This window comes from Balaenoptera physalus (genome assembly GCF_965194825.1).
Source record: "Balaenoptera physalus genome assembly, chromosome: 9".
NCBI classification, from domain to species: Eukaryota; Metazoa; Chordata; class Mammalia; order Artiodactyla; family Balaenopteridae; genus Balaenoptera; species Balaenoptera physalus.
This window is the reverse complement of record NC_138888.1, coordinates 61,638,771-61,665,087: the sequence shown is the minus strand read 5'-3', so window position 1 is coordinate 61,665,087 and position 26,317 is coordinate 61,638,771. Positions and strand designations below refer to the sequence as shown.

The following is a 26,317-nucleotide window of genomic DNA, read 5'->3' as shown; positions in this document are numbered from 1 at the left end:
TTATGTAATGAGATTGTTACCTCCGCAGCTAGTACTGTCCAGCTCCCCTCTTTCAAGTTCAGCCCCCTGTATTCTGTTACCCGGAGGTCAGGTGTGAGTGGGTGGCAGTGAGAGCATACTGCATACAGGTGGCCTATGAACAAGAGGCGCCTGTGCCCCACCTGAAATTGCATCAGAACCTCTTTGTCCAATCTGAAGACACCCCCCTCTGTCTCCAGCCAGGCAGGGGAGCATCGCTGAGGAGAGAGGCAGTGCCCAGCCCAGTTGGGTGGCTTTAGTGGTTTTCGTCTTCCCCACTGCTTTCTGGACCACTTGGCTTTATGCATCCTGCATTTCTTGATCTCTTTTGTTATTCAGACATTTGCCTTGTCCACTGTTGATGGCTTGTCTGAGCTAAGCTCCTCCTGTCTGATGAGTGACTAGATGTGTCAAGCTCCTCCTCCACCACTCTGTGCTCTGAACTGTCAGGGGATACCCTTCCCTCCTGTGGGTGGTCCTGGAATGATCCTTCCTCCCGTCTCTTCTGCTGTGAGTGCCAGACTGGATGTGGATGGGTATGCGTTTCTGCAGCACTTAAACTTAGCGATCTTGGTTGTCATCCATAAACTGACATGGGGGAAAACCATTCCTTCTACAAAAGGCCATTTCACCCAGTTCTTCTAGGCAGTAGATAGCTTCACCATACTCTATCTCGTGAGGAGATTGGACCTTTGTTTTTCTGCCCAAACACAAATTCTCTGGAAAACTATATGAGGACAACCAGTCACCAAAGAGCAACAAAGCTGAATTTAAAAGACTAGTGTAAGTGGAACTTGGAAATGCTGGTTCTGTTTCCATAAGTGAGACCCAGCTTTTCTGGTAGGTTTTTTTGTTTTTTTTGTTTTTTTCAAACCACTCCCTTTATCTTTTAGAAAAACTTCTGTTATAATGAGAGATGAAAAAAAACTACAGAAGGAAAAACAAGAAACAAAGACAAAAACAATCCCAGTATGGGTTTCTCTTGTGAGGTTTCTCCAGTTGGCCCGCTGGACGTGTTACACGTGCTGTGGAATATTCATCTTGTCTCTCTGTGTTATCTGTCTTTGTGCTTGGCATAACCGAGCCTTAGAGGTTATCATGAATGCCAGTTGTGTGAAATAAGCGCAACTGACAGGATTTAAAGGCTAAGACTAGCCTTTCTAATCCATCTATTCCCCATTCTGTGCCTTAGGCCATGCCTGTTCTGTAAGAACACACTGCATCCTTGCTCCTGTGAAGGGAGCTGCAATCATTTCCTGAATGTCAGTCAAAACCTCTCTCCGTGAGGAGTTGGAGAAATTCAGATTTCTCCCCCTGACTAGACAGGAAAGGAGCTATAAAGAATTTTCAGAATAAGATGAGTGTTGGTATTTTTGCCACACGTGCTTAGCTTTTTCACTTCTTTAATAGTTGAGAAATAAAATGTTTATATAGTCCTTTTCCTCTCTCCTCTCATGTTAGGCTAATTAATAAAATTAATTCTGAATTTAAAAACATATCTAGAGGACTTCCCTGGTAGTCCAGTGGTTAAGACTCCGAGCCTCCAATGAAGGGGGTACAGATTTGATCCCTGGTTGGGGAACTAAGACCCTGCATGCTGCGTGCGGTGAGACCATAAATAAAAAATAAATAAATAATTTAAAAAACCATTCTAGATATAAATTAATTCATCAATAAATTATTATAAGGTAAATTCATCAATATTAAGTGAAAGCTTTTTGTTTGGCATTGTTCTAAGTGCTGGGTATACAAAATGGACCAAGTCCCTACTCTCCTGGATCTTATATCCTAGTGAGTGGAGGAACAGAAAATCATCAAATAGACAAATAAATATGTACTATGTTGAGAGATGTTAAGTGCTGTGAAGAAGAATAAAGCAAAGTAAGGAGATTGGGAATAGGGGTGATGGAGAGTGGGGTACTGTTTTACATAGGATGGTCAGAGAAGCCCTCTCAGATAAGATGATATCTGGGCAGAGGTCTGAGGGACCTGAGAGAGTGAGCCTCTCTGATGTCTTGTGGAAGAGTGATCCAGGCAGAGACAACAGCTAGTTGTAAAGACCAAGGTGCTCAGCGTATTCAAAGAACCTTATATGGTATAGTGAAGACTTCGGATTTTTTTTTTTTTTCAATGAGATAAAAAGTCGGAGGGTTCTGAATAGCAGAGTGACGTAATTTCATTTGTGTTTTAAAGAACCCGTTTGATTCATATTATTAAATAACAGTGCGAGGAGGCAAAGGAGAAAGCAGTTCAACTAGTTAGGAGGCTATTACAGTAAATCTAGGAAGACGGTGAGTTGGGCTAGAGTGATAAGGATGGAAGTGGTACTGAGTGTGATTGGGTTCTGGAACGATTTTGAAGATAGAGCTAACAGGAGTGGCTGATGGATGAGATGTGAGGTGTGAGGGAAAGAAGAGGAATCAAGAATGACTGGGGTTTTAGTGTAAATAACTGAGAGTTGCTGTTTGCTGAAATGGTGAGATTGGGGTAGGAGCAGGTTTGGTGACTGGTGGAGAGGATGAAGAGATCAGTCTGGGGCACGTTGAGTTTGAGCTGTCCATTAGACATCAAGTGGTGATACAGAATAGGCAGTTGAATATCAGAGTCTATAGTTCAAGGGTGAGTTTGGGGCTGGAGAAACAAATTTGAGTGTAATCAGTGTGTAGATAATTTTAAAGCCATGATATCATCCACGGAGTAGGTAGAGAGAGGAAAGAAGAGATCTGGGGACTGAGCTCTGGGCATCTCCAAAGCTTACAGGTTGGGAAGGAGATGGAAAGGGACTCGTTATTGAAGTAGAAGAAACCAAGAGAGGGAGCGTCGTCTTAGAGGGAAGGGAAGAAATCACTCCAGAAGAGGAGTAGTCAGTTTTGCTAACTGCTGTTGGCTTGAGTAAGATTAAATACTGAGAAATGGCTATTAGTTTTAGGGGTCACTGGTGACCTCGATGAGAGCATTTTTAGAGGAACAGTAGAAACAAAACTCAACAGGAGTGGGTTTGAGACAGAGCAGCGCAGAGCAAACAGCAGCGTTTTATACAGACAGCTTCCCTGAGGAACTTTGTTATGAAGGGGAGCATGGACGGATCTGTGGGTTCAAGGGAGGGAATTTTTATGTCTTAAGATAAGAGCTATAATGGCATATTTGTATGCTGATGGGAGTTATTATCCAGTAGAAGAGAACAGATGATGACGCAGGAACGAGAGGGGATGGTATCAGGCAGAGGGAGATGGGATCTAGTGCACAAGGGGAGTGTTGAGGAGAGGAGAATGTGCTGGTACAGATATGCGTAGGTGGGTTGGTAGACTTGGTGGTGGGAGCCTTGGGAAGATCGTGAGGTTGAAGTAAGGAAAGAGACGAGGAGGTGGAGGCTTGAGGAAAGAGGAGCGAGTGAGAAGGAATAGAGGGTGAGAGCGAGCTGACCCCATCAGTGTTTTTCAGGCTTCCCTGCATCAGAAGCAAACATCAGTTGCTGGGCCTCACCTGAAAGTTTCTGATTCAGTTAGGTCTGGGGAGGTGCCCAGGAATTTGCAGTTTTCACGAGTTCCCAGGTGATGATGCTGATGCTGGTCCAGAGACTAGACCTTGGGCATCACTGGGCTCGGGAAATGAGTTAGGATGCCTGGAGCAGCCCTAAAGGCCTCCTGTGCCTGGCCGTCTTGGCATGTAAAGTGAATTTCGTCAACTTAGTTGTGTGTTTTTCTCCAGCCCTATTCACCAGCTCAAGAGCTGGCAGCAGTAGGCACAAAGTTGGACCTAACCAGGAAAAAAAGAAGAATTGGTATCACCAGTGTATTTGGGAAGTTTTGCTTCTCTACAATGCCTTTATATTCTGAAATACTATTTCTACATATTTTATTTGAAACATAAAGGATTAGAGAAGCTGAGATTGAGAAGGAAAAAAAATGAAACTTTGTGGTTGAAGTTTACTATCGTAGGACTTAGAAGTAAAATGGAGTAATATCCACCTCTGGTCCTGTATTTCAAGGAGAACTGTAAGCCCCATTTCTCTAAAATACCTGTGTTAACCGTACTGTTTCTGTGATTAACTGAAGAATAACATTCTGAAATATACTTTGAAAAGCTAAAATTCAGTTCTTTTGTGTTTATAAGATTATATTCATCATAAACTGAATTTGAAGGCTATTATATTGTTCTTTGCAAATGTTCATATCCTCCTACAAAAATAAGTGGTTAAGTATGGATATGAGTATTGGAAATGAGAACTTAGCTGTTAGAGTAAGGACCACAGCTCATTAATCAGAATAGGAAAAAAAGAACTGACTTCCATAATAAGGAACAGTATTAATTCAGATGTAGTATGTTAAGCAGCAATTTAAATACAGTGTATTTGCATAGTAAGCAAGTATTAATTTTTAAGTAACTGATAGTTTTCTTTTATTAAAAAAAAAACAGATTTTGTTGGAGCCAGGCGTGATCCAGGATGTGTTAGCAGCTGGCAGTCACCTACAGCTGTTGGAGCTTCTCAATTTATGTTCCCACTATCTCATCCAGGTATGTGAGCTTGCATCCTGCTAGTATACCCTGCACATTCCTTCTCCCTGCAGTACCCCACCGACTGGAGCCCAGTGACAGGTAAAATGGAAGGGGGGGTGGGTGGGAAATGTGGCCTGTGGTGGTAGAATTCCTCCAGGACACAGGCTGAGAGGCTCCTAAGAGGGCAGCTGCAGCTCTCACGTCCTACTTCCTGTCCCCGACCCTCCCTGCCCACCTCGCTACCCTTGGGCGGCAGAGTAACTCAACAGCCACGCACAGGGTTCACTACTGGGGCCCTGGGAGATGACGCTGGGAAGGGTCTTGATTTGAAGCAATGCTCTCTGGTTGCAGAAATGCGTGAGAAGTTGGTTAGTCATTTAAGATTTCAGTAACAGTAGCTAACATATCATGAAGTCATATATAATTAATTGCTGCATGAACTTCCCGGGCAATAAATGCTGGAGAAATGATGAGTGATCTGTGCATTCTTGCCCAGATCAGATTTTGCCCAGATTTGCTAGGGTTTCAGGAAAGGCTCTGCGAGGGGGAGGGAGAAAAAACTCCCATCCACCGAGCACCTGCTGCTTGCTCACCCATGCTTCACGTTTGGTCCTCACAGCAACGTTGCACATTTTTATAGGCAAAAAAAATCAAAGATTTGAAATATACCCAGTTTGCCCAAAGTGACATAGCTGGTGAGTGATAAGCCTTTCTGATTCCAAAGACCTTTTTTTTTTTATTCTTGGATGAAAACCCTTTGTTTCAATAGGAAGATATGGGACATCTTAGGCAGATAGTACGGATGTGAGTCTCTTTTATTTCACAGAGAGTTAAGTACTAACCCCCTACATTGAGATCCTCCCATTTATTCCACTCATATGACCTTTAACTTGCATTTATTACAGCATTATAACAACAGTGAAAATAAACTTTAAAAAATAATAAATCCACATAATTTAATTCTACTGTCCTTGTGCACATGACATGTTATTAGTAAGTAGAAAAATCCTATTTTTTTTCTGCCTAATTACGTTATTTCCTTCCTAATAATTTCTCTAATTCTAAATATAGCCTTTACTTCTGTTACTCATTAGGTCATTTCCAAAGCTCTTTCTCATCTATCATCTTATTTCATCCCCCCAGCAACCTCAGGAAATAGGAACCAGTGTCTCCTAGGGAGACAGTGGGAGGAATGTCAGCCATGTTCACCTAAGGAACAGTTCAGATACAGCATATGAAAGTTTTATCATTATCTCAGCATACTTAATCTAACAGTAAATGTTTAACTATTTTATCTTATTTTCCTTTCTTTTCCCCTCAATATTGTTGGGTGATACGGGAGACCTGTTTTAATCCCTTTCTGCAAGTAACAAATGGGAATAACATAGAAGGGTTACAAGACTTCAGAGGTGTGTGTTTGACTTGTGAAACTGAAATTACTTTTATTAGACATTTCTACATCAAATATTGCAACTTGTGCTTTCCGCATCATCACCTGATTCACTTTTTCCATGGCAGGTAATAATTAATGATGTGTGTTGACAAAAGTTTGGTTATAGTGCTAGTTATCATGAGGCACATTAAAATACAGTATATATACAGTGTGTGTGTGTGTGTGTGTAAACTTAAACCTATAATTCTCTCTAAATGAGAATTCCAGATGAACATTGGAAGTTCATGAGTATTTTTCCCTATCCCATCAGATGAACCTGTTGAGATACCAGGTGACTTGTGTGCACTTTGGAATTTAATTCTTGCAATTCATTATTTTGCTGAGGAAAAAAATGTAGCTTGCAAACAGATGTATTTTGTGGACAGTTCATTTATTATTAGCCTGCTTGAGCAGTGGTTAGAATTTTCACTGTCTTTTCACCAGTGTTTGCATTTCATTCTCTTATGTAAGTTTCCTTTTCTTTTTTATCTGTGATGTTGCAAGATGTCCAACTTGTAGAAGGAAACTTGGACTCTAAGGACCAAAACCCTGTGTATGCAGAAACCTTCATTATGTCACTCCTTTTCAAATATATGCCCTGCCTCTCTTTTAGGATTATCAAATTACCAGAAGGGGTCAGTCTGCTTTCATATTTTGACATAGTCAAATAACTATACCTATTTACGATTTTTGGTTATTATTGCTCAACTGATTTTTAATTTCCTATGGAATCATTTTATTGGGTATATAAAATATTTTCTGTTAAAATGAAAAATCTTCAGTGCTTAAAATATACTTAGACATTAAGACCCATCAACCAAGGCTAATATATCCTCCATTCTTGTTCGGTACTTTGCCCAATGAGGAGTTTGTGAAACCGTTTTCCTAAGGTGTCTGGTATTGTTTTGTTGTTCTCAAATTACCATTATTTCAGAGATGTGGAGGGTAGACCTCGGCTCTCAGTAGACCTCCTGCTGTCCTCCAGTGCGCATTAAGAAGCGTATGCCAGGAGAAGTGCTGGGTGGGCACTTCCTGAGCTCCCCAAGCCTCCCTGAGCTTCCGCGGCCATCGGCTATTGCATTGACCTGAAGCTTCTTCTGCACATGCCTGGACGCTGCTGCTCGCCCCCAGCCAAGGGAAGGGACCCTTTGAGGCCACTGTGTGGGCTCCTTTCTCTTGCTTTTCCTCTGGCAGGCTGCTGAGGGCCAGGACCCCACACCACAGGAGCAGTGCCCCTCTTGTCAGTGAGGACAGCCATCAAATTAGCTTCCCAGGCTGTGAGGTCTTCCCCGTGTTCATTTTTGGCTCCAGGCCCTCTAATCAGGCCTGTCATGCACACGGTCTCCGTGCATGTTGCTGAGATTAACTGGTAGCCTGGCAATGAAAGCAGCTAAATGATTTGGGGTGGGGTGGCTACAAGGGGAATGGCTACAGTAACAGCCCATCATCCCAGGATGAGGGATTTACAGACAACTGCTCAAGCTTGCATCCTTTCTCACTTGCTTTGCATGGAAATTCTGTAGGACTCTGTCCTGTGTAGCCTGTCGTGTTATATATCATTAATAACCGTGCCCTGTCTGACTTGTCTGCTGAGATTCAGTCCCAAATGAAATGTGGATGCTCCTTTCCCTTTTCCTCCTTCTGCTCCTCTTCCCTGTCCGTTGTGCTGTTTTTAAAAGTTTCATCAGAAAGATGAACCAGTTCATTAAAGAGCAATATTTGTGTATAAAAAGGGCCCAGTAAAACGCGTAAATTTTCTTGTTTTTCAGCGTATGCACGTTTACACGAATGTCATTCACTCTGTTAAATCTTGTAAAGGAATCTCTGCAGACCATCCTCAGAGAGATGGGCTATGGATAGAGAGATTCTGTTGTGTCTATTGATTTACCAAGTCCCTCAGATAAACATTACAAACTTTTTGAGTACAGTTTGTTTTCCCAAACTTTGATTTTCTTCTAACCTTTTTTAAAATTAGCTTCTGAACATCTCTACCTAAACATCTCACAGGCAATTCAAACCTAAATGAGAAAACCTGCCCTTTTCTCTGTTGATGGTACCATCAGTCTGTTAGTTCTCTAGAAATTTGGACATAGTCTCAGACCCCTTCCTCACCACCATATCCAATCAATTACCAAGTTGGGTTGATTCTACCTACCAGATACCTCTCAGACCTGATTCTTTTCTCCGTTGCTAATTTTCTTACCTTTCTTTAGACTCTCAGCATCATTAGCTATATGTTATAAGAGTTCATAATTTCCTCCTAAGGGGTCTGCTTGTTTCTATCCTCTATCTATGCCAAACCACAGTCCCCAGAGCCATCATTATCTTTCCCAGGAAAGAGAACCAGCATTTACTGAGAGCCTATCTGTATTGAGTGTTTTGCACAAACATTCCCATTTCTCCTCTGCTAAGCAACCCCTTAAGGCAGGTGAGAGTTCTTTTATTTTTACAGATGGAGAAACTTAAATTCAGAACTAGGATGTTGATCGGGTTTGGAAATGTCTACTAGCTCCCCTAATGACCATTTGGCAGCATCATTTCACCTGCAGAAATCCTTAGCCTGGTCTCCAAGGCCAGGCCTGTTCTTCCCCAACCTCATCGCCAGTCCTCATGCCTTTCCTAGTCTGCTCTGTTCTGGACCCTAAGGCCTTCCTTTCATGTTGGAACTTGTCATTGGGAGGGAAGACTAGGTGGTAGAGATCCTGAGTGACAAGCAGAGCCTTCAGTCATTGCCTTCAGAATGTTCCAAGGGTCAGGAGTAGGGAACACGCACGCACACACACACACACACCACCCTCCCAAACCCTCCCCTGTCATAAGATCGGGGTACTGGCCACTGGACTTTGTGTTGTATCCCCTGAAAGTGATATATTAAGAGATACACATGCTTTGCTGAAAATGTCTTTTTTTGTAATTAGCTTTCAAAAAAAAAGTTTGTACATTTTGTACTCTCTCCCCCAAATAAATGCTATATCCTATTATTTGATTAGCAAGTGTTCTTTTTGTTTGCCAAGTATCGGCCTTTATTATGAAATGCAATTTAAACATATTGACAAGAAAGAACCCTCACTAGACTTTCTGAATAAGACCACCAAAGTGGTGAATTAACTCCTTTTGATAGGAATGTACTTTTAGTAGCTACTCCTAGGCAGCAGGTGGCAGTGTGAATCCACCAGAATTCAGTAGTTAATTTAAAGCAAAAATCAGAAAAAATGAAAAGAAAAATTATTTATTTTGCTACATATTAGTTTTCTGACCTAATCAGTAAAAAAGTCATTATTCACACCACACTGGGCAATATGCATTGTAATTTTTAACAAATAATAGGAAGCTGTTAATGTGTTCACAGGAAATACAGTTTTGTCTTGGGCTGCTGTGGTCATTTATCACTGCACTTTGTGAAATCACTCATTTGTTCTAATTTGAATGTAAATGACTCTAAGGTTTCACAAATAAGGTGACAGACTCACATAAATGTAATTGCAGGGTTCATCTCCCTCTTTTTATATATCACTCATTAGGTTATGAATTAAATACATCGTATTAAACCAGGGGCATGTCCAATGATGATATTGTAATGGCAAATTACTCTATGCTATTAGAGGTGTATTTTTTATTCATGGACATTAATTTGTCATTAAGCGGCATTAGTTTAGCACTTTTATGGGGAAGACGTGACCTGAAAGAGGAGACGTGCTGCTGTGATGTGAGAGGAAAGGGACAGGAGTGCTCTAGGTAGAGCATTTTATCACTGTAACGAAAACGGGGCTCGGGATGGGGGTTCTATTCTGTTTTCATTTGTTTTTGTTTTCTGCTTTTACGAGCATAAAAGATCATTTCCCCAGACTGAAGGCGTTGTTCTGTTTACAGTGTGCACATTTGGATCGTCTCATAGAGCGAAGCCAAAATTCTTACTATTAATCATTCAGAAGCCAAGTAAAGGGAGCAGGAGGGAGGAAGTGACTTCCTGCCCTAAATCTCCCTCCTCTGTGACTGATGCTTATTAGTCATCCCTTGTCTTCATTTAGTTTTACACTAAATGGGCTACCATGAGAATTAGTCATTTTCTCTCTTCAGTGAAGGTACAAAGGTTTAAAGAATGTTATTCTCTCATGAGGGTATTAGGAAGAATTCTGGGTATTTCTGGGTTTTTTTTACATAAATGGTGAATTTACTATTCTTTTACTTAGAAAGTATTTTTTTCCTTTCAACTCTGAGAAACACAGGATCCTTGAAATAGCTTCACAGAAGCAGAAAGTATCTGAGTGCTACTTTTGCATCAATTTCCTCATGGGCTTAATGTGGTTGGAAAGTGTCTTACCCACCCCAGTTATACTGTGGGACTCTTGAAGGCAGGGGTCATGCCTTACATCTCTTTATATATTACCCCCTCCCTCCCATCGCATCACAAGAGCTCAGCGTCTGTATTGGTCAGCTTGGGCTACCACAGCAAGATACCACAGACTGGGTGATTTAAACAGATATTTATTTCTCACAGTCTGGAGGCTAGAAGTCTAAGATAAAGGTGCTAATCTGGTCAGGCTCTGATGAGGGCTCTCTTCCTGGCTTGCAGATGGCCACCTGTGTTCTCACATGGCAGAGAGAAAGAGACAGCAAGCTCTCTGGTGTCTCTTCTCCTTTTTATTTTAATTAATTAATTTTATTTTGGCTATGTTGGGTCTTCATTGCTGCGTGCAGGCTTTTCTCTGGTTGCGGCGAGCAGGGGCTACTCTTTGTTGCAGTGCGTGGGCTTCTCCCTATGGTGGCTTCTCTTGCTGCAGAGCAGGGGCTCTAGGCACGTGGGCTTCAGTAGTTGTGGCACGCGGCCACAGTAGTTGTGGCTCACAGGCTCTAGAGCGCAGGCACAGGCTTAGTTTCTCCATGGCAAGCGGGATCTTCCCAGAACAGGGTTCGAACCTGTGTCCCCTGCATTGGCAGGCGGATTCTTAACCACTGCACCACAAGGGAAGGCCCTCTGGTGTCTCTTCTTATGAGAACACTGATCCCATCATGAGGGCCCCACCCTCATGACCTCATCTAAACCCAACTGCCTCCCAAAGTCACATCCCCAAGTACCATCATACTGGGGCTTAGAACATCAGCATATGAACTTTGCAAGGACACAGTTCAGTCCACAGCAGTGTGTATTGAGGGAACGAATGGTGCATCCATTCAGTAATTTTTTTCTTGCTTAAATATTGAAATTTTATATTATGGGAGGAAAATATGTTAATAAGTCAGTCTTACATTAGTTTTACCCATTGAATACAGTTTTTTTAAGTTGAAAATACTTTCTATGGGGATTGCATTTGGCACTGAAGATCTTGCGTATTTTACAGTATTTCTTAATAGATTATCATTTTTTTTTAAACTAAGTAATACTACAATGACTTATAGGAGGTTATCTCTTCCAAACAATGTATATTATAATTTTTTTTTTTTAACTTTGGGTTTATTTATTTATTTATTTATTTATTTATTTACGGCTGTGCTGGGTCTTCGTTTCTGCGCGAGGGCTTTCTCCAGTTGGGGCAAGTGGGGGCCACTCTTCATCGCGGTGCGCGGGCCTCTCACTATCGCGGCCTCTCTTGTTGCGGAGCACAGGCTTCAGACGCGCAGGCTCAGCAATTGTGGCTCACGGGCCCAATTGCTCCGTGGCATGTGGGATCAAATACACTGAGTGCTATTCCATAGTTCACTAGAGCTGATACTCTTGTATTTGGAGAAAGTTAAAGTACGAATTTTGGAAAATATATTACAAACAGTTTAATCTTTCAGATTTTTTTTTAAGTCAGTGAAAATGATCAGAAAGGGTAGAAATGTATCAGCCCTACTAAATCATAGCCAGCTACTAATTATTTGTTCTAATCATGAGTATTTGCTATCTGGCATGGGTGATCCAGAATATCAAATTTTTCAAATATCATTAATATTTGGCTCTAAAATATATCATAAGTTTTTTAGCAGCCATTTTAGGATCCCAATTAATCTTTTCATATGCTATTATGTTGGCTTTTCTTCCCTAAGCCCACACCAAAGGCTGTCAGTGACAGCCCAGAGACACACTGGCTGGCCAAGGAAGTCATTTTGGCATTTTAATTTGTTATGTGGGTAATCTAGGGTTCACTATGTCTTCCTTGTTTGTGAGTTTTTAAAGACAAAAAAGATTGTCTTGAAGGATTTTTCTAATATTAGTAATTTGTGTTCTAAGCTAACTATTGTGTGGTGGGCAATTTTAAAATCACTTTCAGCCTATTTTTCTCAAAAATAAAATGTTTCCAATATTTTACTAATGCTAGAGTTCAGAATCAATAAACAAAGCAAACAAAATCAGTCTCACTTAATTCCATTATCAATACCTGAAATTAGGGGCATTAAAAGAAAATCTATGTTTCATTTAAGAGATTCATCCTCCTGTTCACCCTCCACCTGCAAATATTTCTGCCCATAGTTAAACGTCTGCCCGATTCTCTAAGGCTAAACTGCCTTTCAGCAACTTGATGCATCAGGTACCTCCTGTGTTTCCCATGGTTTCAATGTCTTCTCCACTGGCACCTTCCTTTCATTTTAAAAATAGGATCAATAAGATGGGAGAAACTTTTCTTCTTCTCTCATTATCACAACTCGCTCCTTCCATTCACTACCAAACTGGGAACAGTGTCTGCACTTCCTTACCTCCTATTCATTCTTCAGTCCTATTGAACTCAGTCCTCTGCCTTCATTACTCCTCAAAGGCTGTGCCAATAAAGGTCCCCAAAGCCTCCTAATCATCAAAGGCAGTGGGCCTTTTATGGTCTTTAATGTGACCACTCTACAGCCTTTCGACAGTGGTTATTAGCTCCTTTCTTTCCTACACTTCTGTTTTCTCAAGACTCTCTCCTAGTTCTCCTCCTACTTCTTTTCAGTTCCTTTACAAACTCTTCTTCCACCAGCTGCGACTATCCCTCTGCGTGCAGTGATGCCAGGTGGGTGCTCTTCTCTTCTGCTCACCATCACTCTCTTTCATCCGCATTTGGAGGATTGCAGTCTCCTCTCCTGAGCGCCAAGCTCTGTGTTCAGCTGTTTCCACTTGGCTGGCATCCACATGCATCTCAGTTCACTGTCAGCCAGCCTTACTCACCTGTTCCTCCTCCCACTCTTTGTGAAGGAACCATTATCCTTGTAGTAACCCAAACCAGAAACCTTGGCATAATCCTATGTTGCTCCATGATCTCATGAATCCCAATAAATTTTATTGGTTTAGCCTCTTAAATTGATCTCACATATGCCTTCTTCTCTTTCTTCGTTGTCACTGCCATCATTCAGATCTGGATTATTTTTCCTAGATGTTCCTGCAGTAGCTCAACTGAGCTTCCTGTCTGTTGACTAAAGCTAATCAATACTTTGCTGTACAACCTAAGTTATTTTTCCGGCCCACAGAACAATTTCTTTCCCTAAAACACAAGCTGGATCCCTGTCTCCTGGTTACAAACTAGGTTTCTAACCTTGTCCTTTTAATTTCTTGTCTCCTTCATGTGCCCTATTCTTACCGTACCCAAGGATAGCATGTTTTATCATCTCTAAGCCAACTGCCTACTCAGCATTTCCTGTTGGATATCCCACAGGCATATGACCTTTCTGAGTGTTAACCCAAGCCAGAAACCCAGGAGTCATCCTAAAATATTCCGTCTCCTTGTGCTACACATAGGCTATCACCAAAACCTTTCACTTCTACCTCCCTAACTTTTTTTTTAGTACACTGTTTTTAAAGAGTAATTTTTAGGTTCACAACAAATTTGAGAGGTAGATACAGAGATTTCCCATGTACCTCCTGCCCCCATATATGAATAGCTTCCCCCATTATCAACATCCTCCACCAGAGGAGGTACATTTGTTACAACTGGTGGACCTACTATCACATCACTATCACCCAGAGTCCACAGTTTACATTAAGGGTCACTCTTGATGTTTTACATTCTGTAGGTTTGGACAAAGGTGTAATGACATGCATCTACCATTACAGTATCATACAGAATAGTCTTAGTGCCCTAAAAATCCTCTGTGCTCTGCCTGTTCATCCCTCCCTCCCCTCCCCCCAACCCCTGGTAACCACTGATCTTTTTCTATCTCCACGGTTTCACCTTTTCCAGAATGTCATATAGTTGGATTCATACAGTATGTAGCCTTTCCAGATTGGCTTCTTTTGCTTAGTAATATGCATTTAAATCTCCTCTATGTCTTTTCATGGCTTGATAGCTCATTTCTTTTTAGTGCTGCGCAGTATTTCATTGTCTGGATGGACCACAGTTTACTTACCCCTTCACTTACTGAAGGACATCTTGGTCACTTCAAGTTTAGGCAATTATGATTAAGCTGTTACAAACATCTGTGTGCAGGGCTTGGGTGAACTCCCTTAACTTTTTAAATCTCTCTCATTCTCTATATTTCTATTTCCACCATCTTAATTCAAATCCTCAATACTTATTTCTTGGACTAAAGAAACTTCCTGCTAACCAATGGACCTACCTGCCTTCACTCTTGCCTCACCCCAGTGCCTCCTTCAAAACAAGGTTCATTCCTCTTGAAGTGGTTCACAGTTTCCATTTTTATTCTGAAACTTCCTATCGCTTTAGCCTTTTTTTTTAAAAAAAACAAGTTACTACCCACATGCTATACCGCAATCATTGTGAACTTCCTGCATGTCCCCGTGCCCAAACCTCTTTGTATGAAGCCTTCTTCTCCGTGGATTATTCTTCCCTTGTTATGTCACCCTATGAGTTCCTCTTTAACCTGCAAGTAGTTTGCTCATGTGTTATAGCTAGCTCCTCTTCCAGAGCTGCCTGATAAATCCACCTAGTTGGAGTTGGATTTCCCTCCTCTTCATTAATTACAGGCATTCTTCCAGAGTGCTGATCACACCATATTATTTTTATTGATTTACTTATCTATCTCCCTGTGATATAAGTTCATGTCCCAGAGTTGTGTGACCTTGGGCAAGTTACATAACCTCTTTGCCCACAGATACAGATGTGATACAGATATGATACCGTGTATACAGTGTACATCTTAGGAGTGTTGGAGTGTTCGTGAGATAGTGCATGCAAAGTATCCTATAGCATGGTATCCTACACGCAGTAGGTACCCTGAAAACCAGAGCCAGGAGAATTGCATGCTTCACTTGTGAATTTCTCTATTAATTCCACAGTTAACCTTCCTACCCACTTCCGTCACTCCTGTCTTTCTTCATTCCTGGAAATGTCACAAACTTTACTACCTACTTCCAATCAACAGCATATTGGACAAGGCTGTTCCTGAATATTTTGGAAATAATAACCATTCTGTAAAAGGTATTTTTCCTCTGCGCCACTTCTCTTGGCTTTTTAGAAGTGCATGTATTGTTTTAGAAAAAAAAAGTCACAAATAATTATATGAACCATCATTTCTCCCTGCCTTTGATAAGTGAAAACATCACACTGAAATTATACTTTAATAAATAGTAAAAATTTATGCTTTTAAAAGCAACATAATACTTGGTGTTGCTACTTTTTTATTTATTAATTTATTTATTTTTTATTGGAGTATAATTGCTTTACAATGGTGTGTTAGTTTCTGCTTTATAACAAAGTGAATCAGTTATACATACACATATATCCTCATATCTCTTCCCTCTTGCATCTCCCTCCCTCCCACCCTCCCTATCCCACCCCTCTAGGTGATCACAAAGCACCGAGCTGATCTCCCGGTGCTATGGGACTGCTTCCCATTAGCTAGCTATTTTACGTTTGGTAGTGTATATATGTCCATGCCACTCTTTCACTTTGTCCCAGCTTACCCTTCCTCCTCCCCATATCCTCAAGTCCATTCTCTAGTAGGTCTGCGTCTTTATTCCCATCTTGCCCCTAGGTTCTTCATGACCATTTTTTTGTTGTTGTTTTTTAGATTCCATATATATGTGTTAGCATACGGTATTTGTTTTTCTCTTTCTGACTAACTTCATCCTGTATGACAGACTCTAGGTCCATCCACCTCACTACAGATAACTCAGTTTCGTTTCTTTTTATGGCTAATATTCCATTGTATATAAGCAGCAACCTAAGTGTCCATCAGCAGATGAATGGATAAAGAAGATGTGGCACATATATACAGTGGCGTTGCTGCCTTTTAGATAGGAAGTTTTGTTTTATTGTTTCCCCTGCCCTTCCTGTAAATAAAACATATTGCTGCATCGTCATATACAGAATTCAAGAAGAAATTGGAAAAATCTTTTATTTCTAGCTCTAGTGCATAGTAGTTGCTTAGAAACTCATGTTTGTTTGTGGTCCTTCTACATGTGCCAAGAGAGTTCCCTGTGATAGGAATTTTCTGTAATACAGTTGCATGGTGTCCTAAGTTCCCCGACTAGGGGAAATACAGGCAGTGCATTTGTTTAACAGAAGAAAGATCTAAGTTAGTCCTTACTAGGAGACTGCTGTCCATATGTCTCCCTCTCTCCAGGTGTCTTCCTTCCTAGACATCTCCCCCACCCCCTTTCTCGCTCTCCCTCCACAAATATCCTTTAGAGCAGGCTGCCGATCTTTTCCTTACTGCCTTTCGAGGGACATGTGCTCAGGCCCTGGGAAATGACTGCTTATCTGTCGTTAATTCAGCTTCAGGTACTGTGGCCTCAGCCCCATACACTGAGTATAATGTTTGCCCACTTCAGCGTCTGGGATGAGGGACTGGGGTCATGCATCTTGTTCTGCTGTAAGAATATATTTATGCAGGTTAGAGTCATTTCTTTCTTCACTCAAATGTGTACTCTGTATCAGTGGTTCTTAAACTTGACCGTGTGTGGAATCCCGTGAATAGCTGGTTAAAGGAGACTGCTGGGCCCTACCCATAGAGTTTCTGATTCAAGAGGTCTGAGGCGGAGCCTGAGAATCTGCATCCTAACAAGTTCCCAGGTAATGCTAATGTTACTGGTCTGGGGACCACCGTTTGAGAACCGCTGCTTCAGATGCTCTTGCCACCTCAATTCACATCAGTTACCAGCCTGTTAAGTCACTGATATTCAGATTTTGAAAGTGTCATAATATCTAGATAAATTTGAACTGGTCCCAGTTATAAATATATGAAAAATTAACATTATATATAAAATATATAAATATGTAAAATATTGATATTATATATCCTGCATAGCATCCAAAATATAACAAGCCAAAACAATGAAGACTTGAAACAAAAAACCTTACCAGTCTTCATTCTTACGTATAATAATGATTAAGACGAAAGTCTACGTGGATAACTGAGAGATTATTGAAATTCTGCAGAATTGGGCTAATTTTCAGCAGCTGACTTTGGGTAGCAGCACTAACTAAAGAAATATACCAGAATTACTTCCAGGCTCTACTATTCTTTAAAAAAATTTTAACCTGATTTTGCCTCTCATTGTTCAAAAAAGGTTTGTGATTATTGAAATTTTCATTTTAAAGCTCCAGTTGCTCAGATAGACTATTTTTGATTCAAGAAAGAAAAGTATACATTAATTTCCTCTTTATAGTCCGTAATTCAGTGGTAATCACCTGATGTGCTGAGACAGCTCTAGTAAACTTTGCAATAGCATTTTGCAGCACATCGTGACTGGGGCCAGAATTATTAGTTGTTGATGATGGCTGTGTCTCTGTGCTTCCTTCATACTGGATTTCCAGCTTACTACAGACTTTCCCAAGGAACAATATAAAATTATTCATGAGCCTTGGATATTATGCATACGGTTGATTATGAAAATGTACTAGTAACCTAATTGTAGAATTCCTCTGTTATACAGCACAAATATATTTAAACAGGCCTTCAAAGACTCTAAGAATTAGAGCATGCTGGGTTTTTTTCTTGTATTTTTGAATTGCTGCTAATGTTTTGTTTTAGTTTAATCACACTCTATCATATGCATATTTGTATCAATACATGAATATATAGTTGCATTCAGCTGTCCAGATATGTTTGTTTGTATACAAATATACCTATATCTCTCTCTATATTTATACAAATAAAAATACCTGGTTTTACATTATTTTATCATATCACAAATAATCTGGCCTGCATTGTCAATGATTTGCTCATTTTTTCTTCCATAACTGTTAGATTTTATCCCATCAACTCCAATATAAGATATTAAGGAGAAAACTTACAGGCCCCTTTATGTACATGATATGCATGATGACTTTTTTCCTACATGATTCATCCCAAGGTCTTGGGTTTTGTTTATTTGTTTGTTTCAACATGTTCCAAAGGGCCAGCCCTTCACCACACATCCACAACAAAGCCCTTTATGTTGCTTTCTCTAGTCCTGGAGTGCAATCCTTTTCTGCAGCACCAGGTCGTGTAGTCATGTAATACCTTGATTTATAACTAGGTTGTAATCCAAATAGGAAACAGGTGGAATCACAACTGGGTATGGTGCCTTGGATATTAATGGCTTGGCTCAGAAGTGGAATTTCTAAAGCTGTATACACTCTTTTTTGCCTTAATTATGCATTCATTAAAAGCTTTTATACCCAACAGAATAAAGTAAATATTTTTGATCTCCATACTGTGCTCCCAGAATGTAGATTTGCACAGCAGGGTCTTGATAATCTGAATAAATTGTATTTCTCCAAGGAGTTTATCTTTCCAATAAGGTCATAAAGAAATGCAGCTCCTCCATCCTTAGATTTCTCTGTGTGTCTTTTCTGCTGTGTGTAATATAGAACATGGGAACCAGAGTGCATTATAGTAATACATACTTGGTGATGGTCCAGTATAATGTCTCAATCTATTCTCCTTTTTATCTCTGGTGAAGTGTTTTTTAAGTACAAAAGAAATGAATGATGTTACACAACAGCTTTGATTTTTGCTGTTACTCGTAGAAAAACGAAGTCCATATTAGACATTCAGTGTTTTCTTCTCTTTACCCTATCAGTGAGTAAAATTTATGGAATATGCAAAGCTATAGCTTAAGCACTGTTGGTAGTATTTTTAAAAGGGAATAATAATAATGAGACAGCTACTGTATGTTGAGCATCTACTACGTGGAAGGTACTTTACATATGTTTTTGGAAATCCTTATCACAGATCACCTTTCCGATTTTTCTAATGAGATGTTAATCACTTGCTGAGGCTATCCATATGTGTCAGCTTCAAATCATGTGCTTTCCTAAAATCTGTTGACTTTAAATGAAAGAGACCACTTTTGATGAGCGGGCCTCATCCAGTCAGTTGAAGTCCTTAGAAATAAAAACTGAGACTTCCTGAAGAAGCAGGAATTGTGCCTCAAGACTGTAACACAGAAATGCTGCCTGAATTTCCAGCCAGCGAGCCTGATCTACAAATTTGTGACTCAAGACTGTACCTTCAAATCCTGCCTGAGTTACCAGCCAGCTGACCTGCTGTACACATTTGCCAGCCCACACAATCTTGTGAGCCAATTCCTTAAAATCTGTCTCTCTATGTATCTCCTGTTTTTCTGGAGAACCTTGACTGATACACTAATGAAATTATTTTAACAACTCTTTAAAAACAAAAAAAATTTGCTTTTTCTACAACTCCAAACTAAGCATGCAGCCAGTTCCTTGTCTCCACACTTACAACCTAGTGAAAGTGACAGGGAAAATATAAAATTATAAACTCAAATAAACTTGCACAACAAGCTGAACTTATAATCTTTCTGAGTCATACAGAATAAAATGGCAGTACACCTGCTATTGAATCGTAGCCCCAAAACAGCATACAGTTGTGAAAAGTTTAGGCAATAGCTATTTCTTTTCTCTCTCTTTCTGGGCTGCCATATTTATTTCCAGAGTGGCTAACATTCTAGGCATTTTTAATATTTTAAGATTAAAATATTTAATCAATTTATTTAATATTTACTATACAAATATTTAAAATATTTGAATAATTTTAGAGGAGCAGGAGAATCAATGTTTTCCTGTAAACTAAGAAGTGAAGGCAATAAAAGTTGACTTTTTAAAGGTCTGATATTCTTTCTTATCTACCCACTATCCATCAGTCAAAATTTATAAAGTGCTCTTTGTGAAGACTGAGAGGAAGATCTAAAGAAGTACAGATACAGTCTGTACCTTTATACACAACTAGGGGAAAAAGTATGTAACCACTGGCAAAGGGTGAAATAAATATTCAAGTATACAAGTAGCTCCTGAAATTAGAAGTCAGAAGAAGGAACAGTCCTTGCCGCTGGAGGGGTCTGTCTTTCTTAGGAAGAGGAATTCCAGTTGTCGTCCTCCTCCCCAACACTGATAATGCTTGATATACTTTTGGCAAACAGCATAGACATTTATATATTTCTGGGTATCACTAAATACAAACAGAAGTAAGGTTCCTTTTTGGCATTCTAAGAAGGAAAGAAAAATCAACATGTAAAATGACAGGAGACCCGAGATTCACTGTGGAAGCCAGGCCCGATGCATCTGGCACCACAAGTGGGTGTTCCCCCATGTTTACCAGTTATATAAAAGCCCTGATGGGTAGTTAGCGTCAAGAGAGAATTTTCTAAGTTCAGATCAAATATTTGAGAGCACCTTTCTCAGTTAATTGTGAGCGATCTGTTCATTTTGCCCAATTGTAAAATCAGACATATACCCAAACTGTCATTTCCTCTTTCCATTTGAAGTCATGGGGGTGCTTTTTTAAAAAAAACAAAACAAAAAAACCAACTTTTTAAAAACATGTTGCTTTTTAAAAGTCATAATCCAACAAATACTTTTAAAATTACAATCTGTGATAAAGCATTGTGATTGGCATTGTACAGGGTACAAAAAACATAAGATGTAAAACCTTCTTACTAGTTTACTAGGAATGTTTTTACTTATTGGAAGATAACATGCACGAATAGCTTAGTGACAAGTTCGTTGGTATGTGACAGGAGACTTGAAGTGGGAAGCATTAGGATTTACTGACAAAGGGCTTCAGATTTATTATGTCTAACTTGGTACTTGGTCTCTATAAGCAGCCAATACAATAGTTTTATTTAAATTTTGGTTAACATTGCTAAAAATCAAATCATACTGATTTTTTTTTAAATTTTATTTATTTATTTATTTTTGGGTGTGTTGGGTCTTCATTTCGTGCGAGGGCTTTCTCTAGTTGCGGCAAGCGGGGGCCACTCTTCATCGCGGTGCGCGGGCCTCTCACTATCACGGCCCCTCCCGTTGCGGGGCACAGGCTCCAGACGCGCAGCCTCAGCAGTTGTGGCTCACGGGCCCAGTTGCTCCACGGCATGTGGGATCTTCCCAGACCAGGGCTCGAACCCGTGTCCCCTGCATTAGCAGGCAGACTCTCAACCACTGCGCCACCAGGGAAACCCAAAATCATACTGATTTGATTATAAGCAGAGTCCCTGTATGTTTGAATCTATTTGGGAATAGTTGTTTTTTAAAAATTAATTAATTAATTAGTTATTTTTGACTGCATTGGGTCTTCATTGCTGCGTGCGGGCTTTCTCAAGTTGCGGCGAGCAGGGGCTACTCTTTGTTGCAGTGCATGGGCTTCTCATTGCGGTGGCTTCTTTTGTTGTAGAGCACAGGCTCTAGGCGCATGGGCTTCAGTAGTTGTGGCATGCGGGCTCAGTAGTTGTGGTTCGTGGGCTCTAGAACGCAGGCTCAGTAGTTGTGGCGCACGGGCTTAGTTGCTCCGCGGCATGTGGGATCTTCCTGGATCAGGGCTCGAAGCAGTGCCCCCTGCATTGGCAGGCGGATTCTTAACCACTGCGCCACCAGGGAAGTCCCGGGAATAGTTTTTAAAAAAAGATTTCTTGACTTCTGTAACAAGGGTGACTTCTCATTTAGAGGACTCCTCAGAATGTGATGTAATATCAACATTTTATAATAGAACTTCAAGTTTCATGCATGCTATTACATGAGAGGCATAGAAATCACTATCTCTCCTGACCATCTTTATCTGTAGTAAAGTATTGACATGTGGTAATTGAGGTGACATTTTGAAGGGGGTATAAGTGAAGAGCATCAATAATTGGAAAAGAAAGGTTATAATTATAACAGTGAAACACAGCATCGTCAAAATAGTCACATCTTTTGAGTGTTATTACCTAGAAAAATGTGGAATCCTGTTCAATTTGGTTATCTTAGAAGGGGGAGGAGGGAATTCAGGAAATCAAAATGGCATTTACTTTTATTTTGACCTTGAGAGAGGTTTCTTATTATCTTGAGCATAAGTCATAGTTTTCCATTCTTATAGTACAGGTTGCTGATGCTTATTTTTGTTTTGTAAGTTAGTAATGTTCTCAGAATTACATGAGCCAACAAGAGAAATAGGTGTTACCAAGGCCATGTTTTGCATGGGTATCCTTAGTATTAAAACATCTTCATCAGATTTCCTAATCTGTCAGTTTAACAAGGACTCTTAGATTTGAGGAAGAGTATTTGTGGGGCAGATTTTGGGGAGAGTCTACAGTAGATGCAGTCACAAGATGACAAATATTTTCTGTGTTCCGCATAATTCCCCTGCCAGGGCTATGATTAAACTGCAGTGCTGGATGGTCAAGGGGTTACTGACAGGCTGGGACACAACATGGGTGTGACTGAAACTAAGATAGACTATGTATTAGAAATATGCATTATTGATTCTCAGCTTGTATCACTGTTGGCACGCATCAGCACGTCTCTAGGCTGTGGCATACATGAGCTAGGCTGTGGGTTATGTGCAGTGAACATGCAGACCTCAGCTGTAAGGCTGCACCATTTTCTCCCATTCAAGAAAGTGTATTAGAATGCAAGTGAGTGTGGGTGACATTGGTTCAGGGATAGGCTTAAATCTTCTCTAATCTTTCTTTATGATATAAAGAGAGTCTTGTATGGAGTTTCATCACTAATTATTAGTACTTGCTTAATTGGGATATTGAAAGACACTTGCTAATACAATGGCCAATCACTCAGCTACAGATGAGAACCCCACCAGGAGACATCCATCACAAAGGTGGACTTTTTTGCCTCCCCTGGCTTGGTACAAGGGCCACAGGGTTTACCCACGCCCCCAAACTGCCCTACTTCCTCCCACTCATGTCGTCACCACCCAGTAATTTGCCTCACAAAAGTAATTACATTTGAATGTAAGCCAAAATAAGATAGTATTTCCTTTTCTTGTGCTTTCTTTTCCCTACCATATTCAATAGTTAATCTGGGGAATAACCATTTTAATTAATTAGAGAAATAAGCCACACCAAAAGACTGAATTTGGGGAATATATAAGGTTTAAGAATTATTGCGCTTGGAAAACTGGTGTTTATTCCATAGCTGGTATAGTATTGGGGACACATTTTATGGTTCTTCTTCTGTTATTTGACTTGTTGTTCACACTATAAGAAACAAATAGAAGGGAAGAGAAAAGCCAAATAGCCCTAAACCCAGAGGAAAATAAATACTATTTAAAAAGATTCCCCAAAGAACAACAATGTATGCACCATAATTCTGAATAGAAACTAGATTTAAAGTGAGAAGCAGTGTGACAGAAATGAAACCTTTTTAGAAAAATAAAAGAAAAAAATTTTCCTTTTACTCAAGAGAGTTTCTTGTTGCTGAGCTGTAACTTTAATTCAAAACCACTGCCTCTACCTGGGTACTTGGATTTCTACGTCACAGAATGTAAGAGAAGGGAGACAATCTCATAACTAGAACAAGGAGAAGATGCAAGTTTGCAAAAAATAAGTTCAGTGTGGGCATTTTGAGTTCAGTATAGCTGTGGAATATCCAAGAGAAGATGTCCTCTTATCGGCAGTTGGGAAAATGAATTCAGAGCTTAGGAGAGAGATTTGGGCTAATAATATAGATGTGAGAGGCATTAACATGTAAGCAGTTTACAGCTCAATTGCATGGTTTTTACTGGGGCTATCCTCCTTTTCCCTGATTTAATGGTGCAGCTTACTTAAGACTTTGATATCTAAAGGGACCACATTCTCTATTTTGACCTCCTTGCATCAGTGATGAATCAGGGATTATGGATGCCAAACAACAATGCTCAAATGTACTTTATTGTTCCTTGCCTGCCAAATCTACTGTCTACTTTCCATGTGCCAAGCCGTGCGGTAAGTGCTTTTGATTCATTATCTCCACAACGACCCTATGAACTGGGTGAACTCTCTATTTTGTAAATGGGGAATAACAGAGGATCAGTGACTGACCCAGGGTCATAGCCAACAATAAGAATTTGCACTGGATTTAAACCAGGTCTACCTGATTCTATGGCCTTTGCTCTTCTCCATCAACCTGGGTTGCCTCCAAGTGCCTATGGCTGTTGACAGTTTGTTCTGCTCCTGAATACAATTGTTCTTTCTCTTTCTTTGATATATAAAAGACTTCTTTCAAAAAAGTCTAGAAATATATACAAAAACATTAATAGTGAGTATCTCTGCATGGTGAAATATGAATCATTTTTGTTTTCCATACTTTGTACTTCCTGAATTTTATGAAATGGACAAATTTATTACTTTTTATAACCAGAAACATAATGGCACTACTTTCATAACAGTGATGATTTTTTTTCCATGCAGAGTATTACAGGTGAGCATTTAATGCAGTTTAACCATTGCTTCCCACCTCCTTAATCACATTAATGGGAATCCTTAAAAGCAGCATTATTGGTGATTATTTTGCTTGCATATGGTCTTAGCCAAAAGAACAAGAAGTGATGATTTTGCTTAAGACTCACATAACACATTGGCTCCAGTAGGAGGAGCGTATATTGTGGTATCAAGACCTCAATGAAGGTTTTCTTTTTTCCCTCAACTCCCCAGTTTACACAGTGTGACTACCGAGGTGCTAAGTATGCATGGCAAGGGGAACGGAAACCTTTGACATACATAAAAAGCACAGGAGATTTGGGGAAATTATGTTTTTAAGCAGAAGAGAGGAGAAATGAAAAGGTAAAGATAGGGAGCAGACTTTTTAAAAATTTATTTATTTATTTTTGGCTGTGTTGGGTCCTCATTGCTGCGTACGGGCTTTCTCTAGGTGCAGTGAGCGGGGGCTACTCTTTGTCGTGGTGGGCGGGCTTCTCATTGCGGTGGTTTCTCTTGTTGCGGAGCACGAGCTCTAGGCGCATGGGCTTCCGTAGTTGTGGCATGCAGGCTCAGTAGTTGTGGCGCACGGGCTTAGTTGCTCCGGGTCATGTGGGATCTTCCCAGATCAGGGCTCAAACCCGTGTCCCCGGAATTGGCAGGCGGATTCTTTACCACTGCACCACCAAGGAAGTCCAGGAGCAGACTTTTAACTGCTGTTTCTCTTGTGCATGGGTATGTGTCAGTTCAGTTCCACTTTGCTCTTCACTTAGCCATTGACACTTGTGCATTTAGCCTTAGTTCTCCACTAATATCAAATGCTGTGTTAGATTGGATTTGGGAGTTATATAAAATTATACCCTTAGGAAACAAAAACATTTCAGGACTGTGGAAGCAGGCATTAAATAATTACATTCAAAAGAAACACAGCAGAAAAGAAGCACACTTTTTAAAATCCTGTATTAAATTAAATTAATTCTCTGGTTGTCCGCAGTTTTGAATTGGCCTGTATTTAAGTTGCAGGCTTCTAATCGGAAGAAACCCAGTGTTTCTATACAAAGATATAAAGATGCTTAATAAAGAATATTTGATTGCCGCTACATAATCCAGCCCCAAACTCACAGCCGTATATGTCTTTTTGGCAGAATGAGTGAGAAAAAAAATCACTGTTCCTCAGCTGTGCCCGTCCACCTTTTACTTTACAGAGCTTGCTTGTTTCCGCCTCTGCATGCTCATCTTTCTGTGTGGTGCCCTAGGACCTTGAACCAGGGCTTGCTCATGCGCCCAGGGTACCTGAAAGGCACTGACACCGCTCCCCGACCCCCATCACGCGTCTGGGGGACTGCAGAGTGACTTACTGGGACACTGAAATCGTATCCAGGGTCCTGGAGCAGTTAAACTGGCTTTATAGATGTACTGACCAGAAATAACTTATTCATCCCGAGGAGATGGTCCTAAGGTTCGTTGTGGAAGCGCCATGTGCAAGGGTTACATCTTCTTTCCTCCCGTAGTAGAATTTACCAATAGGAAAAAGTAAGATTTGAAGAATAAGCTTAAACATTACTTGAAAAAATTGGTGCTGGAGGCAAAATATGCAGTATTCCTTTGATAAAATCTGCTGGATGGGAAGCCCAGATATTTTAATTGAATGGCTACGAGTGGACCCTTAGATATTTGAGTTGTAATGGATTTTAGTGGTCAACTGTGGTAAACTTCATTTTATAGATAAGTATTTATTCCTTTTCAATTGTGTTGGCCAGTAGAGCTACTAAGAGCCAGAATCTTATGGTTGATTCCTGAAGTCATCTAGCTTGACTCCTGTTAGGAATGTAATTAAAGTGTCATCTCCC

At 40.3% G+C, this 26,317-nt stretch overlaps 1 protein-coding gene across 12 annotated transcripts in view; it reads left to right on the top strand.

Moving 5' to 3' along the window:
- KLHL32 (kelch like family member 32) overlaps positions 1 to 26,317 on the top strand; it is a 233,644-nt gene that overhangs the window by 126,171 nt on the left and 81,156 nt on the right. For 9 of the 12 annotated variants that reach the window (XR_014267505.1, XM_082475242.1, XM_082475240.1 and 6 more), the window contains one exon: positions 4,435 to 4,533. The exons of 2 other annotated variants lie outside the window; for them this stretch is intronic. Coding sequence is in view for 8 of the 10 variants with exons in the window: in XM_082475242.1 (XP_082331368.1) it covers positions 4,435 to 4,533 (99 nt within the window). In the remaining 2 variants the exon portion in view is untranslated. Of the gene's footprint in view, positions 1 to 4,434; positions 4,534 to 4,595; positions 4,615 to 26,317 lie in introns of those variants that run through there. One more of the 12 variants, XM_082475246.1, reaches the window with a different exon arrangement.